Genomic DNA, 18,598 nt, shown 5'->3' on the forward strand with positions numbered 1-18,598 from the left:
AGCAATATCTTTTCTTTACTCATAATTTTAACTAAAAGCTCCACCTGCTGGAAACTGATCTAGGGCACACATTTGATTCAAATGTGGTTTTGCTTTTTAATATTGTATCTTTCTTTAACTCTGTCTTTTCTATTACTGCTGTCACCATTATTTTGTTGAACATGTCAAGCAGTCACAAATACTAGCACCTCCTTACATATAATTCCTACAAGATCATCTGTGTTTAGATTTGCTAGTCCAATCAGATAGCACCAATAAAGTCTTCCAGGGAGGTGTGTGTTTCTCAAAGGACATTAAACATAATCAAAATCTGTTTTAAAATAAACAGATTGTGTTCATAATCATATCTAAAAGTGACATTCTGAAACCCAAAGCTGAGTTGTCTTGCAAATGGATTACTTAGGGGCTTTTGGCTTTTTTTAACTTAGTGCCAGTTCCTGTTTCAATGTTATCCGTGGGTATATCTGGCTCCTGATAAAATTATAGTGTTTCTCCTTTACTTTACACTTCAGTTACTAATTTCATCATGCGTTCTTAACTGGAAAAGAACAAATCTGAGGTGGCATTTAAAATACTAGATGAAGTTTCTCCTTATGTGTTAGCACATCTTTCTTTAGGTATGATGCCCCTTCAGATAGGGTGGGAGTATAGATCCTAGAATAAATGCAAAGGTATCTGTGGAATATCAGTGCACTAAAAAAAGCTGTTATCACTTCAGTGTGATTAAAATCTATACATTCTTTTCTGGTTTCTTTTGAAGTACATATTATATTTTAAAATAGTGACTAATTCTAAAGATCTTCCACTAGAATCTTAATTGTCACTATACTGGGGAAGAGTCCTCATTTTTGTTCTGTAACCAAGACCAAGGATATGAAAATATGCTAAAATAAATTTATAGATAAATGCTTGCTACAATTAATGATGAAAAAGTAGAAGGAAAAGGGAGATGCTTGTAGCTGTTAGCAATCTCAGCACCAATGACAAAACATCTTGAAACAACTGACTTACAGCAATAACTTTAACATTTCTTTTTTCACACATCCCACGACTTAAAACAGAGGGACCTTCTGTGTGAAGAATTGCGTCATACTGCTGATCAGCTGATCAGTCTAACAGAGGCCTCTAAGAAACACCATGCATTGCTCCAGTGTGCACAGGAAGACATAGCAAAGAAAGAAGCTGTAATCCAGGAACTCAGGGAACAGGTAAAACAAAGAAATATTCACAGTTAGCTCATTGAGAGGGAGCTGTGGTCAATTGTAGCTTCTGAAAAAGGTTTCACTTGTCATTTTAGAGCATCTGGTACATAGTCCTCTTGGTGAAGAGAAATGCTTCTTCTTGTAAAAGGAAAGTAGTAGCTCAGAAACTTCTGAACAAAGATTAGGTAACTTTTAATGTTTTGGAACTGTTGTCTAGAGATCACAAAAAATGTGTACTCTGATAGCAGAGTAAAATTATCAGTATCTGTAAGAGCAGAGCAACCTCAGGTTATCAGCAGTGTAACCTAGGGGATTACTTTTTCCTCTGCTTAACACTTATCCACAAACAGTATCATTATGCAATAGAGATAACTGCTGAGCTCTGTAAATTATGCAGTGGTTTGGAGCTGCTGCAGACTAAATAGCTATATTAAACCTTTGTACAAATTATAGCTCTAGTTGTCACAACTATCATAGTGCTAAATAATATATTTGTGTTGGCAAAGACTCTAATAAGTTGTTTTTTGGAAGAGGAGTTCTTTTGTCAAGTCACCATATTCTCTTGGGGAAACTGATCAAATCTATATCACTAAAATCTTTGTATCAAATGAAGTTTTGACCAGTAACGTTTGCCAACCAAGTTCATATAGCTTTTTTCTGTGTTAGCATGCCTTTTGAAAGGTAGATTGTGTTAGCAAGGCAAAAAAAAATCAAATACTAACAAGAACAAAATTCAGATCAACTACAAAGTAGTTAGATGTATAGATGCTTTCAAAAATGCTTGTTGCATACAACTATTGAGAGTTTAACAGTGATTGACTAAATACAGAAGGGTTATAAAAAGTGAAGTCTTTGTTAATCTAAAATAACTTGTGGTGTACTTAAGCTTCCTCAAAATATAGATCTGAGTGCTATTTTGTTTCCTATTTTATGAGTATTATGAGCTACTTTAATTCTTCCTGTGTTTCTAATAGTTAGACAAAATGACAGTGGAACTGGAGAACAGGAAGAGTGAATATGAACTGAAAATGAAGCAAATAGATTGCTTTGTGGACTCATCTTCAGTAACATTTACTCAGGTATGGCATTTGAGAGAAACATTTTCACACGTTTTGTAATTATTGATGATTTGTCTGCCAAAAATTTATTATTTATGTCTCCAATGAAGTATTAAAACATGTAATCAATACACAGGGAAAGCAGTCCTTTACTAATAGTTTGTATGTTTGGTTTTTTTCACTTGCCAGTGTCCTAAAACTCCTCCTAATTTTGATGTGAATTTGGCCAAGCTTTTGGAAACTCATGAGCAAGAAATAGCTGATCGAAGGGCCTCTGCAATAAATCTGGAGCACCTTGTGCATGAACTGAATGAAGAACGAAGAGCAAAAAATGAAGAAATTCTAAGGCTGAAGGTACTATGAGTTAATCTCTGCTGGCAATTTGCAAGGTCAAAATGAGACAGACTGAAGAGTTCAGTTTTTTTAGTGAGCTCTGCTTAGTGCAGGAAGGCAGTTTTTGGTTTTCCCTTTACCTAGGCTGGGAACAAGTGGTGACAACTTGCTTGGGATGTCTGTAAATCTCATTTTCCCAAGGACTGTGCCAGTTTCTGTTCATGAATGTCAAATGGTAACATCACTTTTGCTGCTGAAACAGTTCTCAATATTTGCTGCTGAAACTATTCTCAATAAAGTTTCTAATGCAACTATAGATGGAAGGGTGATGCAGATATTTGCCAGAGAACCATGCCTGTTTTCTGAGAATTATTTTTTGTCTTCTATTCTACTCAAAAACAAGTTCAGCTAGAAATGAAAATAGGAATTGCAATTTGGTCTTCAAATAAAATGGTTTGGATTTCACTTGCTTAGGAACAATTAAATGAGCTGGAGAACTTGCGTCTGGAAATGCAGATATTGGTGGAGAACAACAGGAGTTTACAGAGCCTTGTAGAAACTCAGAGACCAAGCAAGAACAGGTAAAGTAAAATAAAACACAAAAAATCTCTCTTAACTTGAAATATTTAAGATAAAGTTTACAGGTTTTATTTGAAGTATAGTCTTATGTTGTTTGCCTATTTAGAGACTGACTCAAGCTTTTCTTTGAAAATTATTTACTGGCTTGTAAATTTTATAACCCTTAAATCACAAGGTCTTAAATGCAATAAAGTTTTATAAAGGGAATGGAAATAATGTAAAATCATTATATTCATTGTAATTCCTGGGTATTATATATTGCCATGTCACTTGTGTAGATAAGGAATGTCCAAATAAATGCAACACAAGTTTCAATATAGACATAAATGAAATTTTAAAGCCTCCAGTATACAATTAGTCTTTGGTCTATTCAAACCACAACTCCTTTTAGTTAAAGGAGCAGGGAATTCTTAGTGCATATCCAAATTACATTCCAAAGTCCCAAGTCAGGAATCCAACAAGTGAGGAACATAAAAATAATGCTTTTATTGTGGAAAAAATTGGTCTAGAAAACCTATATAAACTGAAAACAAAGCCACAGAATCCAGTGTTCCATGGCAATGTAACCATTGTTGTTTGACTCTGATTTCCATTTCAATTCAACAATTTCAACACAATTTCAAATGTCTGTTGCAAACTAAGCAGAACACCTTAGAAACAGCATCATTGTTCAGTAACCTACCTGATCTGTTCACAAGATTTTAAGTTTATGAAAACAGTGGTTTTATTGTAATATGATGCAATTATAAAACTCTTAACCAATGGCACACTGTATGGCACACAAGTGAGTTATTTTAGTTGTATGTGTTTTCTTATTTCCATCCATGTTGATTAAAAACTACCAAAATAAAAATTAGTGAAGTCTTTTGAATACAAGAAGCTTTTACCTTCTTAACTTGGCAAGACCACTAAGCAGTGATCCTGTGGGAAGTCCTCTGCAGTCTCCATACACATGAACACTGTGAAATAATAAAATATGTACTTCCATCCCAAAGCTGTTCTTGTAGTTTAACCCCAGCCAGCAGCCAGGCCCCACACAGCCACTCACTCACTCCCCAGCAGTGGGATCAGGGAGAGAATCGGGAGAGCAAAACCCAGAAAACTTGTGGGTTGAGATAAAGGCAGTTTACCAGGGAAAGTGAAAGTCACACACACATACAAGCAAAGCAAACCAAGGGATTTATTCAGTGTTTCCCATGGGCAGGCAGATGTTCAGCCATCTCCAGGAGAGCAGGGCCCCATCACACACAACACTGACTTGGGAAGACAAGCATCATCGCTCCAAACATCCCCTCTTCCTCCTTTCCCCCCCACTTTATTATACACTGAGCATGATGTCACATGGTCTGGAATGTCCCTTTGGTCACTTTGGTCTCCTGTCCTGGCTGGGTCTCCTCCCAGCCTCCCACACAGCCCCAGCTTCCCAGCCAGTGTGGCAGTATGGAAGGCAGGAGAAGCCTTGGCTGTGTGCAAGCCCTGCTCAGCAATAAGAAACAGATCTCTACATTATCAACCCTGTGTTCAGCACAAATCCAAAACACAGCCTCCTAATGTGGGCTGTGAAGATGATTCATTCTACCCCAGCCAAAACCAGCACAGCTGTCTAACAAACATAAATTGCATATTTATTACATTTGTAGTTGTTTCCATTAAAACATTAATTTCTTTATACTCTGATGAAAGAAAATGTGTTCAGAAGTTTAAACCCTTCCAGAGTTTTTTTATGATGTTCAGTATTTTGAGTATGAACATGTGTGAAAACAACTGCACACACTTACTGGTTTCATCTGGATAACATGTTTTTACAACTGGCTTCCTCTGTTTGTGAGAAACTTTTTTTCTCATTCTTGAATTTCATAGTGATCAGAAACATCTTGATGTTCAGTACCTTAAAGAGAAAGAGGAAGAGATTGCTGAAGAGCGACTTGCCAAGGTATATTATCCTTCTCATGTCAGTTGCTGTTGACCTGCTGTGAAGTATTAATGTGATTTTTTTGGTTGATTTGGTTTGATTTTTTTGTTTTCATAGCAGCAAAACGAACACCAATTTCTAGTGAATTCTAAGAGGCACAGCCTGAGACTTATCTCTTAGGATTTCTATCTTGGCCTAACACTAGTGAACTGGGTGTCAGATTGCACAATTAGCAAAAACAGATTCAGATTGCTAAATCTGACTCATCCCCAGTGTTGGAAAGTGAAGATTGTGCCACTTGCTAATGTCAGGGCTCTGTCAAAGGGAAGTTAATGTCACAGCAGAGGTTTCCATGAATGTCCAAGACAGAAGAACCCCCTGTTAGAGCTCTGCTGTGTGTGTGTGGGCAGAGAGACACTGCTGTGAGTCAGCTGTGCTGACATGAAATGGGAAATAAGTGCCTACAGCAAAGAGATGAACTTAAAGTGAATATTAGGGATGTGAACTACTGGGTAGCAGGATGATCTGGAATGAGATATGTAGCATCAATTAAGTAACAGATATTTTTAAACATATATATATATATATGTGTGTGTATTCAACATTAAGACTGCATCTAATGTTTTTGAACTTTTCCAGAATAAAGCAGTGGAAGAAATGCTGAAAATCAAAGCAGAGTAAGTCTAAGTATTGTTCCTTGAACTGGAAGCTAGTATTAAACTAATTAATGACAGAAAAAAAGATACATTTAAGCAATAGAAGTCCAAGATCTGAAATGACAAAAGACATAATTTGGACGTATTTACACTTCGGCAAGATACCTTGAGTTCTTACTCTTTCTCATCAGTAGGTGGTAGTAGCACCTATTACTAGATAGCATTATATCAGGACAATATTTTAATGGGTAGAACCATAAAAACTTGAATTGGAAGGGATGTTTTTAATTGTTTAAAGTTATTTATATGCAGTGAATTGCAATAGCATTCCTTTTCAAATTAAATTGAAATACTGTTCATTTCTTTATTAATATTGCAAATGTTTTATAACTTTAAACAAAATGTAATTATTTGGGGTTTATGCTATTTGTTTAAATTTCTGTGGTTCAGTTTGAAAAATGAATTTTTTTTCTTTTATTATAGGCTTTCTAAATTGTGTTTGCACTATTGGGCAAGCAGTCCTCAAAACTCAAGTGTTTTGTACCTTAGATGGATAATAGCAAAGAAAGAAAATACTGAATCAGTAGATAAAAATTACTTTGGAAATGTCTGTCCTGCTGTTCTTTTCCTAATCTGTACTGCTTCAGGATTTATTGTGGCTGAATCTCCTAACACAAGAGTTATTTTCATTTGATGGAATGCTTTCTATGCAAGTAACTTCTTTTAAGGAGGAAGGTAGTTCTTATGCACATGGTAATTTCAAAAGTAATTTGCATTAAATTTTCCAGAAACCCTAGTCTGGAAATTAGGGATTATTTTGCTATTTGATGCACTGATTTTGCATTCCTGTCTGATCTCCGAAACATACTTCATAGCAGTGCTACAATGTGTCCTACAGGCAAATAATGGACAGAGGGAAAACATTCTTTTCTCATCAAGAAAACGTCTTGCCAAATGCAGCAAATGAATACTGTTCACAGAGCAGGTCTTAAACACCATGCTTCAGTAAAACAAACTGGTGACAGAAATTTCATGTATGCAATATTTGAATTGATCTGCAAAATTACTCAAGTTCATGGAAGCAATTGACAGGCTGCTAAGTTTGATGGCACAGTTTAATATCCTGTTACCTCATTTGCTGAAAATGTTTTCATTCTATCAGAAGTGGTACTCATTCTCTTTCCAGGCCAACCAAGCAGGCTCAGACCATCTGAAGTGCTCAGAGATGTTTCTGAGCAATGAGGCTGTCAGGGGGGAAAAGCCACAGACAAACAAGCATTTTATAGAGGGAACCTGTAGAGCATTTGAGTTTAGCTGGAAAATTTACATTCCTTAGGTGAATTAATTGAAAGTGTTCTTGTAGGTGAAGCTTCTGTTTTCAATCATGAATGGAGTTGTATATCCAGGATTGCAAACAGCACAGTTCCCAAAGAGAAGAGCAGCTCCAAAATACTGCCTAGTTGATAGTCTCAAACACAAGAACTGTGAAGCAGAATGAATTTTTTCCTTTCTTTAGCACTAAATTCTAAGGGAAATACAGTATCTCAAAATAATGCTTTTAAAGGAGCCTCCCTCCATGTCCAAGATGACTTAGGAATTCAGTTGTATGACATTTTTGTTGTTTTTTAATGTTTTATGATTCTTTTATATTGGCAGATTAGAAGAGACCAAAAATATCCTCAGAATCCAAGAGAAAAGCTGTCGTGAAATGACTTTGGAGATGGAACGAACAAGGACATTGGAGCTCAAAGCATTTAATGAGAAAGAAGAAATTAGATCAAAACTAGAGGAAGCATATGAAGAAAAAGACAGGATTGAAAAGGTTACATAGACATAATTTTTTTGTTGTCTTCACAGCAGAATCTTATTTAGCAGAGGTACAGCTGGTTTGTTTTGCAGTTTAGCTACTGAAAGTCTGGATACAGAAATCACTTAGTAGTACAAATCAAATGGTGCTCCTTTTTTGCCTTTTAGAGGGATATAACATAGTGTCTAAGGAGACATAAGACAAACATATATTTCCTGACTGAACCAACTCTTGCATCATATGTTACAACAAACCTGAATGTTAGTATGATAATAGCTCTAAGAATTGCTTCTGAAAAGAGAAGGAGAGGCTACTGCTAAGAGGTACACAATGTATTTATTACTACAGGAAATAAAATTGCTGAGGAAGCAAGTTGACTCGCTTGCTGAGGAGAATGGGAAATTACTTGGTCATCAAAACCTGAACCAGAAGATTCAGTATCTTGTGAAACTGAAGAAAGATTATGCTAAACTTACAGAGGTAAGTTGCAGAGTAGATTACAGATGTAGTAATGGCCTGACATAGCAAAGAGCTAAGCTTTGAGAATGAAGACTAAAATTCCTGCTCTTCTGTGGGAGAGGAACAGAGATACCTTTGATCTCCATTTTACTTCCTCAAGTAGATAGTGTATAAAACACTTGAATAACTCAGTATCACAACAAGATACTGCTTGTGTAAAAATAACTAAGTGAGGATAATTTCCTTAATATATCCATGTTTTTTCTCTGTTTTACAGGAGACTGAAAAGCTACGAGTTGAAAACATTTTTTTGAAAGAATCAAAAAAATGTGACATTTGTAGACAAAATCAGCGGTAATGACCCAAATAAAACTGCAGAGCCATATATTTGAAGTGTACAGAATAAGCAAAAGTCAGTTGTCAAATCTGACTTTTGCTGTGGTTCTGGAATAATCAAGTATTCTAGTTTGTAGATTTTTTGCTGGTAATAACTCTAAGTGAATATTGTTATTCCAGCTCTGTGGGCAGCTTTCAATAAAATTTTAACACCTTTTTGTAATTTTTTTTCAATTTAAAAACCTGATTTTTATAGATACTAGGTAGATACTTCCTTGAAACTTCTGTACCTTGCCAAGGAAAAGCTTTCTCCCTGGGAATACACCTGGATTTTTCTCTCCTTTTGTACTTTTATTCAGGTTCCTACTACTTCTGAAATGCTACATTTTCCATCAGAGCCAAAATTCAAAAAGCACAATTTCTTTGTGTTTGTTTTTTTAGTTAGACATAGAATGATTTTCCTGGGTGGCTTAAAAATAATTTTCATATTAAACTTTGTTCAATAAAGCATAAATGTGAATTTAGTAACAGGCTTGTAAATAGTACTATAAATACATTTTTTGTTTCTGTTCTTTCTTTATTTGAAAATAAAATACTTTTCAAACCTGTTTTCTGTTAGTATAGACTTTGAGCTCTGTATTAACACTATAGGATTCTGAGGGTTTTGCAACCCTTTTCTTATCAAAGAAGTGAAAAATGTTAGGAAAGAAGATTTGAAAGTATGCAGAAAATTTTACAGGAGTACACCATAAGTTCATTTAATTGCACTAAATTTATTGCAAATAACTGAAATGCTTATTAGTGGAACACAAAATGTTGATTTCTATAGCAATATCAAACTAGGGTGTTTTCTGCCTTCTGGGTAATTCATACAATAATAGTTTTGACCACAAGCACTGGGACAAAAGGGAATAAAGAGGAAAGATGTGTCTGGTAAAGGGTAGAATATACCTAATGATTTACTACATTATTTGGCTGAGGGAAAGAAGACTTTCCACTACCTTACCTATTTTAAGCTGCAGATTTGTTTGCACTTGAGATGTGGAGGAATAAAAAGCTGACCTTAAAGGGAAGATGTGCTGGGGTGTGAGTAGAGATCAGAACTAGCACGGATGAGGAGCACACAGGCCGAGAGGGGCTAAACAAGGGTGTTTTTATTTGTGACTGCCCTGTTCTAGGTTTACAAGTATTAATTTCCTGTCTGTTTCTGGACTATCGTCATGTCGGCAGCGGCTTCTGCCCTTTGTCTGTGTTGTACCTGGCCACAGCAGAAGCTGCGTTGTACCCCGGCCCCGTGCTTCCCTGCTTGTTCCCATAAATCCTTTGTACACAAGCGAAAACGGCCCACGGGCCCTTCGCCGCTGGGGCCCGCCCGCCCGCGCGGGGCGGCGCTGGGGCTGCGCGGGGCCGCCGGGGCCGGGCCGGGCCGGGCCATGCGGGCAGGGGCCGGGGCGGCAGCGGCGGCGGCGGCAGCGGGGGGCCTGGGGGCGGCGGCGGCCGCCGCGGCGAAGCTGGCGCTGGGCCCGGGCGGGGAGGCGGCCGGCGGCTCGGTAAGGAAGGAGCGGGAGGCACTCGGCACCGGGTCTTGCGCTGCTCGTCGCGGCGGTGGAGGGGAAGCAGCGCGCTGGTTCTTCCTGCGGCGCTCCAAGGGGCTGCCCTGGATTTGCAGGGAAAGGCGGGCGGCCTCCGCGGGCGGAGCCGTGACTCAGCCCCGGGGAAGCCCAGCCTTGCGGGGCTGAGTAAGGCGCGGTGCCGACGTAAACAGCGCGGGGCGCGCAGCGGGGCTGCCGGGTGTGAGGGGAATGCCCCGAACCAAGCCCAGCTCTGGGAGCTCATATCCAGCCCTTCCACGTCAGTGTTACTTTAAAGCAGGATGTTAGTATGAGCATCAAATGCTTGTTCTCAGCCCGCTGTTTTGCTGATAGCAGCGCCCTTCTCTCATTTATTCTCTCTCAGCTCGGCCCTGAGCAGAGCAGAGAGGTGCAGCCCTTGATTTCCTCTTGCTTCTCTTTGGGTGTTCATCATTGGTGATGATCTTTATCTGGGTCGCGTTTCACAAAGCTCCGCGTGCTTGAGGTTACATGGGAGTGCTGGCCCTTCAGCTCAGAGGCGGTGTCCTTACCTCCAGCAGTGACCCTGGCACAGCCACGGCAGAGGGGGACATGGGCACCAGGCTGTGTGTGAGTGGGGACGGGAGGAAGGCAGCATGCATGTATCCTAAAAGCACTTTGGGGAGGTTCATTTAGGCATAGGTTGTTACTCACAGGGCAAATGTACAAAAGGGAGCCCACAAGGGAAGGTAGATCTGAAACAAATCCAGCCTTGCACAAGGGAAAAAAAAAAAAAAAAGAAATTGACATGTGTGATTATTAGAGAGAGTTAAAAAGGCAAAACCTCAGTACCTGCCAATCCTGTTGATCCCTTCTGAGATCTCCGAAAGGAGAAATAGAAAAAAAATTCTGATACTCTTCACTGTGCCCAAAAATCACAAATTGTGCTCTGTACTGAGAGAATGGCAGAGCATGGAATTACTGAAAATGCTGACAGCATCTTTTCTGAGTATTTTTCTCTGTTGAAATTTATAAAAATATTGCCCATTTTTGGGGTGGCAGAGGTGGGAGGAGGTTGGTACTTCTTTTTTTTTTTAATGTGATATGACAAAGTATCATGTCGTTGATGTGAAGTGTTGCCAGAAGGTCAAGAGAGATTATCCCTCCCCTCTACTCAGCCCCAGTGAGGCCACACCTGGAGTTTTGGGTTGAGTTCGGAGCTCTCCACTGCAAAAAAAGAGATGGAGCTACTGAGAGTCCAGCAAAGGCTCATAAAGATGATGAAGGGATCAGAGCATCTTTTTTGTGAGGAGAGGCTGAAAGAGCTGGGACTGTTACTCCTGGAGAAGAGAAGGTTCAGGGGGACCTTTTCAATGCGTAGAAGTACCTGCAGGGAGGGCGCACAAAGGATGGAGCCAAGCTCATTCCAGTGGTGCCCAGTAACTAGACCAGAAGCAAAGGGCATGTACGGGAATGGGCAGTTCCCTCTGAACATCCAGAAACTGTGAGGGTGACCAGGCACTGGCCCAGGTTGCCCAGGGATGTGGTAGAGTCTCCATCCTTGGAGATAATCATGTACTGTCCGGACATGGACCTGGGCAATCTGCTGGAGTGATGAGGTTGGACCAGATGAACTCTGGAGATCCCTTTCAATCTCTGCCATGCTGTGTTTCTTTTTTGTGGGCAGATTGGTTTATTTTGGTTTTCAGGTCCACTCCAGGTGACAATTATTAATTAATCATCTTAGCTGTAAAACTAGCCAAGTTTTATATAAATGCCATAATCTTCCTAGTAGCTTAAATTGCACAGGACTGTAGATGCATAAGTATTTCAGTGCATATATGTGGCAAAGGCATTTCTGCAGAGCAGCCACAAGGTGACAGAGATTTAAGGGGTTTTGTGTTGGAGGAAGAGCTACAGAAATCCCAAAATAAGTGGGATAGCAGCCATCACTTGTGCAGTGTGGAACACGGCAGCAAGAAATGTATTGACATTTCTAAGAGCTGATGATGCAGGGTAGCAGGATACTCCATGGCACCACAGGGATGGATTTCCTGGCCACAAGGATGTGTTGTGGTCTGAGAGCCTGAGAGCAGTGTGACCAGGAAGGGTCATTGCACTTGAACAAAAGTTTTTCTTTGCTTTCTCCGCTCCCCTGCCAATCTTCATCTAAAATTACTTCTGCCACTTCAGGAGTGATTCTGGATTATCTGAAATGTACACTGAAATTAATCTTTGCTTAGAAAAACAATCAGAACAGTAATCCTTGACTCACTGGGGTGGCTCAGCTGAGTCCTTAGCAGGGGAGGAATTTATCTCCCTTCTTCCTTGTGGGGAACACGTAGGGATGTTCCTATCTGTCTGTCTGCGTACCATTGCAGTGACCACTCTGCTGCCCTGGGCACAGAGAAACTTGACCTTTCTCTGATAAACTTTCCTTCTGGGCACGTGCCACCTGCAGCTGGTTTCCCTGGCTCTGCGTTAGGAGATCAGAAGTAGCCGTGGGTTCTGGGTCACTTTTGAAGGTGGCATAGTTGCTGTGACGGTGGGAGCCAGCTTTGCTTCATCACCAGTAGTCTCGGACTAGCTCAAGTCTGGCCAGATCTCTGGAGGTCTCTAGTCCAACCTTTGCTTACACATGATCTTCTCCAGTTAAGCTTTAAATACTTAGAAGGTCTGAGAGCCCATGACCTTTGTTCCATACTTCACTTGTTGCCTCTTGTCATGTCCTAATGGACCTTGGAGAAGAGCTTGGGCTCCATCCCTCTACACCCTCAGGCTAATGGTTGAAGGCAGTAACAAGATTTCTTAAGGGTATTTTTTTTTTTTTTACCTCAGCAGCATGGGTCTCTTTCTGCTCCAGAAATATACTAGAGTTAGGTGAAACACAGAGAATGTTTTCCCCTCTCATCCCCACTCCCAAGTCTGCTTACTCACTAGAGGTGTGTGGATGTACGTAACTCCCTGAGGAAAGTCAAACTGCCAGGTCATACAGGCAGAGAGTGAAACTGGGAGGCAAACCCCATTCTGTGGTGAGCCCTAACACAGCAGAAGTTTTCTTCCTCAGAGGAGCAGTAGTAGCTAGGCATAGTTGTCCCTCTTACCCATCCACACAGGGTTTTCCTGTCAGTGGGATGTCAGTGGGAAAACAAACTGATTCACTGGTGGGAATCATTCTGAATCTTTACTGTTGTCCTGATTAGTTGCAAAAGTTGGCAACCTTTGCCACAACTGGGGCAAAATGAGGCCACACACCAGCACCATCCCTCACTGGAGTGGGATTAGTCTCAGAGAGCTTGTGCCAACCACCTAGCATGGATTTGCTTTGTGTTGTTTTCCTTTTAACTTTATACTTACCATATCACTCACTTCAGAAAACTGTGGGCTCCCCCACTGCTTGCAATTAGTAATTTCTTCTTCTGAATGGGAGCAGGACACATTTGGTGGACACTGTTGATTTGGGCAGCTGGCAGGAGGACACTGCAGCCATTCCCACAGGGCAGGTGCCACCTCTGAGCTGTGGCCTCAAACCTGCATTTCTGTCTGCCACAAGATGGATGCCACCGTGGACTGAAAGGTGGCAGGCTATGAAGCTCTGATTGCTATGGCCATAGACAAAGCTTTGCTTTCACTTGTCACTGTGAGAGTTGGGATCTGCCTGCCTGTGATCTCCCTTGGTGTCTTCACATCAACTACATGGTACCCAGGGGCTGGGGAGATGGCCTCAGCTGCTTAAACAGGGAAGGGGTGGGAGGCACTGAATGGTGCTGGATTTTTAGGTGCAACTGTGCCCTTTTTTCAAACTGAGGCAGTTACACATCTGGTCAGGTTGTCTAAGGAGGGAGATCTTTTTTGAGGCCCTTGAATTCAAAATTGGTTTTATTGCTATTAAATGTTAGAGCAGAGACCCCATCAGTAAACTTCCCTGCTCTCCAGTGAGTAAAACAAGGCAAAAGCCACTCCTTGTGCAAAACAAGGCATGAAGCCACTCAGCTTGCTCTTTCCTCCCAGAGATCCTGCTCTACCCTCACTGCAGCAGTAGGGCAGGCCAGGTCCTGGGAGCTCATAAGGACCAGTGCTTTGGGCTGCCCAGGTCCTGGCTCACATTCACAGCTGGGTTCTGGAGCACACACAGTGCCAGCATGTACATCTCTGGTGTTTGTCAGACTGAATTTGACCCTTTTCCATCCATCAGGTGATAAGTGAGGGGCATTTATGGGCGTTGTGTGTGGCACCACTTCGTGAACTGGAGAGCTTTCTGCAGGTTGGCTTCTGGCATGGCAGCTGCTGCACATTATCCCAGCACTTCTCAGGTTGTCGTGTGAGGCTGGGCTTGCAGCAGGACATGGCAGGCTCACAGTCTGTCCAGAGCTGTTTCCTTGTTTCCATTTCCTTCTGTGATTTAATATGTTCATCTTTGTGTAATACCAGCCAGCCATAATTCAGTTTTAAAAGCCCACACCATTAGGTTTGGCTCCAAAGTGTGCATGAATTATTGAGGTTGAATAAGTAGGGGGTGAAAATACACAGAATTTTCCATTTTGTTCTGCAGCTGCCAGTGTTGCTTCGCCTCAGCTGTGTTGGCCTGGTGTTTGTGTGCAATGCAGTGATGTGGACAGTCTTCACAAAAGCCTTACGACTCTCCTCCTCCTCAGCTGCTGCCTCTGTGACAACAACAGCCTCCAACTTCATCTTTTCGGTGAGTAGACCCCTTCCCCAGACACTGAAGCCTGAGGAGCACAGCCAGGTGAGAATGCCCACGCTGGTTGTAACTCATCTCCCAGTGCAACCAGCATCTCTGGCCACAAAGGGAGAGTGGGAAATGATTGTGTCAGGCCTCAGCTGCTCTGATAGCTGTGGTGGAACTTTCCTGTGTGGTGCAGGAAGAAGGGTGCTGCTGCATGCCTTGCAGCAGCAACACAGTTTACTGAAGTTTTCTGATTGCCAGTGGGAGCTGGAGCTGGGAGCTTTGCTTCGTTTTGCTTTTCCTTTGCAGCACCTCACTTGTGACAAGCCAGAGTCATCCTAGCTGAGTCTGAAGATGCAGCATCTCTAGTGACAGCAAGAGAGTCTTTGACCCGCAGGTTTTTTCCACGTGCTTTTTTGCTCTTGACAGCAGTCCACCTTGTTTCTGTGCTCCAGCAGGCAGACAGCTCATGGTGGTGTCCAGCAATCAACAATCATAATAAATGCCCAGTCAGTGGGAAATTTGGCTCCTGAAAAGTGCTGGGAAGGCAGCAAAGCACATGTGCATCTGTCAAATTCTGCTTGGGGACCACAGTATGGTTGTGCTTCCAGGCTGCTGGTGGAGTTGGTCATCTCCACCATCATCTTCAGCAGCCATTCCTGTTGGCCATCCCAGTAGGAGTTTCCTCAACCAGGTCTTTTCCAGGGCTGTCTCTCCCAGAAGTCCTCACAGTTCTGGCAGCACAAGAGGCCTTGGGGCAGCTCAGCCCAGCAAAGCTTTGTGTCTCTCTTTTCCTTCAGGCTATCCTGGGAAGATTGCTCTTCGGGGAGACATGGACACCTCTGTGGTGGGTCGGCCTCGCCATGACAGTCTGCGGGCTCATGCTGCTGCACACGGCTGCGCCCCAGCTGGTGCCAGTCCCAGCGGAGAAGAAGGAATGATAGCTGCTGCAGGGGCCACGGTGCCATGCTGCCTCTCTCCAGCCTGTCTCATGACAGCATCCCCAGTCCCCACCGGCCTCTCAACACGTTGGCCACCGAGATGCTAACCCCTGCTCAGTGCTCATCTGCTGACTTGCAAAATCACGTTGGTCACATCTTTCCTGGTGGTGGTATGGTGGCAGTGACAGCTCGGAGGGAGCTGGTCAACTCTGAGTCAGTATTGTGAAAATCAGGGCCAGAGGCTTATCAGCCACTCCTCCTCTTCACACCCTGTGGCTGTGGAGCTTTCCCAGTTAGGGGAATGCTGAAAGTAAATATAGTGGCTGTGGAAGGTGCTTGTACATCAGTATTTTTCCATGAAAGGACCTATCCCAAAATAGAAGAGCAATCAGAATTAGATGCTGAAGGCAGTTGTTATTTCTGCTCTGCTGTTCCTGACTTTTTGTCTCTTGAAATGGTTCTATGCCCACTGCTACCTGTAAGGCTGTAGAGACTTTCATTAATTCCTTCAGCTTCCTCTATCAGTCACATACACCCTTGAACTTGGCATTTGTATCTGACTTCTAGAATTTTCACTTACCCATTCCTGACATGTTAGTCACTGTAAGGTTGCTGCTCTTTCCTTTAAACCCTTACCCAGAATAGGGTTTTGATCACCCTTCCTGCTTTGTGTAGGTTAAACTAATTTTGGGACAGTTCAACAGGCAACCTGCTTCCACTTGGAGTGTCCATGTTCAATACATCCCTCATCCCCACTCAAGTTGAAAATTGCTTTAATGTTTGGTAAAAGGAAGTTTCTCAAGCCATGTTTTTTCTACACTTCTGGATGATGCTTATTCCCATTGATGTAATGTGATCAACCAGATCACTGGTATCTGCTAAATTTTGCATCAGTGATTACTCCACGTGTCAGTTTGGTGAATGTGTCATGAATCATCATTTGTAAGGTATTGACTTAATTCCCCTCCCCGCTTCTTTTTTTTCTTCCTTGGAAATTCTTCAGTTGGAATTAACAAATATAATCATGCCTATAAATGTATGCATCATGGTGGTGATATTGCTTGCTTGCTCTGGGCTTGCCAGGTTGTCTCTGTCATCTTGTAATGACAGAAGGTGAGTCATGGTTGTTGCATGTGCAGAAAACCTAAGGACACTGTGAGCATCTGTATCTGAACCTGTCAGGTCTGTCATGACTGGCAGATCTGTGCTGTGTCAACTGTAAAATAGACTTGTGGATGGAAATGTCACTGGAGTTGAGTTTGTGCCTTCTTTGAATCAGCAGAGTCACTGTCTCCCAGAAGAGGCCAAGAGCCATTTTTTCTGTTCCCTGCCATTCTAGCTCACCACATCTGGCAGGTGTGTCTCAGGAGGGGCAAAGCCTTTGCCTTCCCCTCAGTATGCTCTCAGGTCTTCCTGTCAAAGAGGGGAGCTGCGTGTGTGGTGGGGGAGAGGGCAGAGTGCTCTGAGTGTCTTCCCTCCCTGCCACCGTGGGTCTTTGAACCTGGGGAGCTCTCTGGGTGGCAGCAGTGGAAGCTGGGACCTGACACAGGGACCTCATAGGTCTGCAGATATGACAGCCAAGAGCCATGCATTTCTAAGTACATCAGGTCTCCTTAGATCTTCACAGATAATGGAAAATTAATGAAGCCTGATTTATTTGCCCTTGTTATTAACCCTCAGCCACCTGTAAGCCATGGCTGCCTTCGTGCAAACAGCTTTAGAAGGACCAGGCACTCTGGTTAATTTGGCTCTTGTCCCATTTCCTAATAAACCATTTGGAAAGCTTTTTAACGTGGACTATCTCAAAACTGACGTTTCTTTATTACGGTCATTGTTGGAGGTCAGGGTTTAGGAGTTGTTTCTTCGGAAGTGGAACGTGTGCAGAAGGTGTGAGCAGCACTTTGCTTTGTGGTGTTCCCTTTAAGGGTGAATATAAACCAGGGCTGTAAATTCTCTCATAAATACTTGAAGGTGGAAACAGAAGGAAGTTTTTCACCAATTCCCATGGTAAGGAAAGACAGCCAAGCAGGGTTCATTTTATGGCAGAATCCCACGCCTCTTGTGTACACAAGAGTTTGGCCATGTCTGCCAGTGGAGCCACGGCTACAAGAAAAACTGTAATCACTGTGTGGCAAAGCAGTGTACTTCTGGTAAACCATTCATATGGGATCATCCAAAATGTGGCTGAAGGTAATTAAAAAAAACGGGGATTTCCAATATAAAACTGTGTCCAAAGCTCAGTGTCTGATTTTTTTTATTTTTAAATATTTTAGATCTCAAACACACACACACAGACAATAAAGCAATGTGAGAATAATTGTGTTTGGCAAGTCAGTGGTTCAGATGTGGTGGACCTTATAAGGTGGCTGAGAAGATCATGGCCAACTCCAAGACTTTGGTTAACCAGGGCAGAAGATGGGTTACCTTTATGTGGGAACTACAGCAGTGTGCATGCATGAAGTTTTTGCTCAGTTGAGGTGAGGTATTATTAGAGAAGAGTCTTGGGCACATATTTCCAGCCAAATTCCAGCAAAATCTTACAGAAACACAGTGCTGTATCTACAGCAGTGGTGGGTAGGGACAAAGCCATGGATGTTGTCTGTCTGGGCTTGTGCAAAGCATTGGACACTGTCCTGCACAACATCCTTGTCTCTAAATTGGAGACATGGATTTGATCCCAGGCACACCTACAAGCTGGGCAGAGACATGACTGACAGCAGACTTGTGGCAAAGGACTTTTGGGTGGTGGCTGACCAGAAACTCAACATGAGCCAGCAGTGTGGGCTCACAGCCCAGAAAGCCAAACAAATCCTGGGCTGCATCTAAAGGAGTGTGGCCAGCAGGTGGAGGGAGGTGATTCTGTCCCTCTGCTCTGCTCTCTGAGACCCCACCTGTGGTGCTGCATCCAACTCTGGTGCCCCTGATGTAGGAGGAACATCCAACTGTTGGAGCAAGTCCAGGAGGCCACAAAATTCATAAGGAGACTGGAGCACCTGCCCTAGAAAGACAGACTGAGAAAGTTGGGGCTGTTCAGCCTGGAGAAGATAAGGTTGTGGAGAGACCTCATAGCAACCTTCC

At 42.4% G+C, this 18,598-nt stretch overlaps 2 protein-coding genes across 2 annotated transcripts in view; both read left to right on the top strand.

Moving 5' to 3' along the window:
• The window catches only part of KIF15 (kinesin family member 15), a 33,714-nt gene extending 24,932 nt beyond the window's left edge, over nucleotides 1-8,782 (top strand). The window contains exons 27-35 of the mRNA XM_066571990.1: nucleotides 1,062-1,208; nucleotides 2,177-2,281; nucleotides 2,450-2,614; nucleotides 3,068-3,174; nucleotides 5,033-5,105; nucleotides 5,724-5,761; nucleotides 7,397-7,562; nucleotides 7,896-8,027; nucleotides 8,284-8,782. Coding sequence (XP_066428087.1) covers nucleotides 1,062-1,208; nucleotides 2,177-2,281; nucleotides 2,450-2,614; nucleotides 3,068-3,174; nucleotides 5,033-5,105; nucleotides 5,724-5,761; nucleotides 7,397-7,562; nucleotides 7,896-8,027; nucleotides 8,284-8,364 — 1,014 coding nt within the window. The 3' untranslated portion in view covers nucleotides 8,365-8,782. The remainder of the gene's footprint in view (nucleotides 1-1,061; nucleotides 1,209-2,176; nucleotides 2,282-2,449; nucleotides 2,615-3,067; nucleotides 3,175-5,032; nucleotides 5,106-5,723; nucleotides 5,762-7,396; nucleotides 7,563-7,895; nucleotides 8,028-8,283) is intronic.
• A 993-nt stretch (nucleotides 8,783-9,775) lies between these two features.
• Nucleotides 9,776-16,767, top strand: TMEM42 (transmembrane protein 42). The gene is made up of 3 exons (XM_066572003.1): nucleotides 9,776-9,892; nucleotides 14,445-14,591; nucleotides 15,380-16,767. The coding sequence occupies exons 1-3, from the start codon at nucleotides 9,776-9,778 to the stop codon at nucleotides 15,518-15,520; spliced, it is 405 nt and encodes a 134-aa protein (XP_066428100.1). The 3' UTR covers nucleotides 15,521-16,767.
• The last annotated feature ends 1,831 nt before the right edge of the window (nucleotides 16,768-18,598 follow it).

The sequence above is a fragment of the Molothrus aeneus genome, chromosome 1 (assembly GCF_037042795.1).
Source record: "Molothrus aeneus isolate 106 chromosome 1, BPBGC_Maene_1.0, whole genome shotgun sequence".
In the NCBI taxonomy this organism is placed as follows: domain Eukaryota; kingdom Metazoa; phylum Chordata; class Aves; order Passeriformes; family Icteridae; genus Molothrus; species Molothrus aeneus.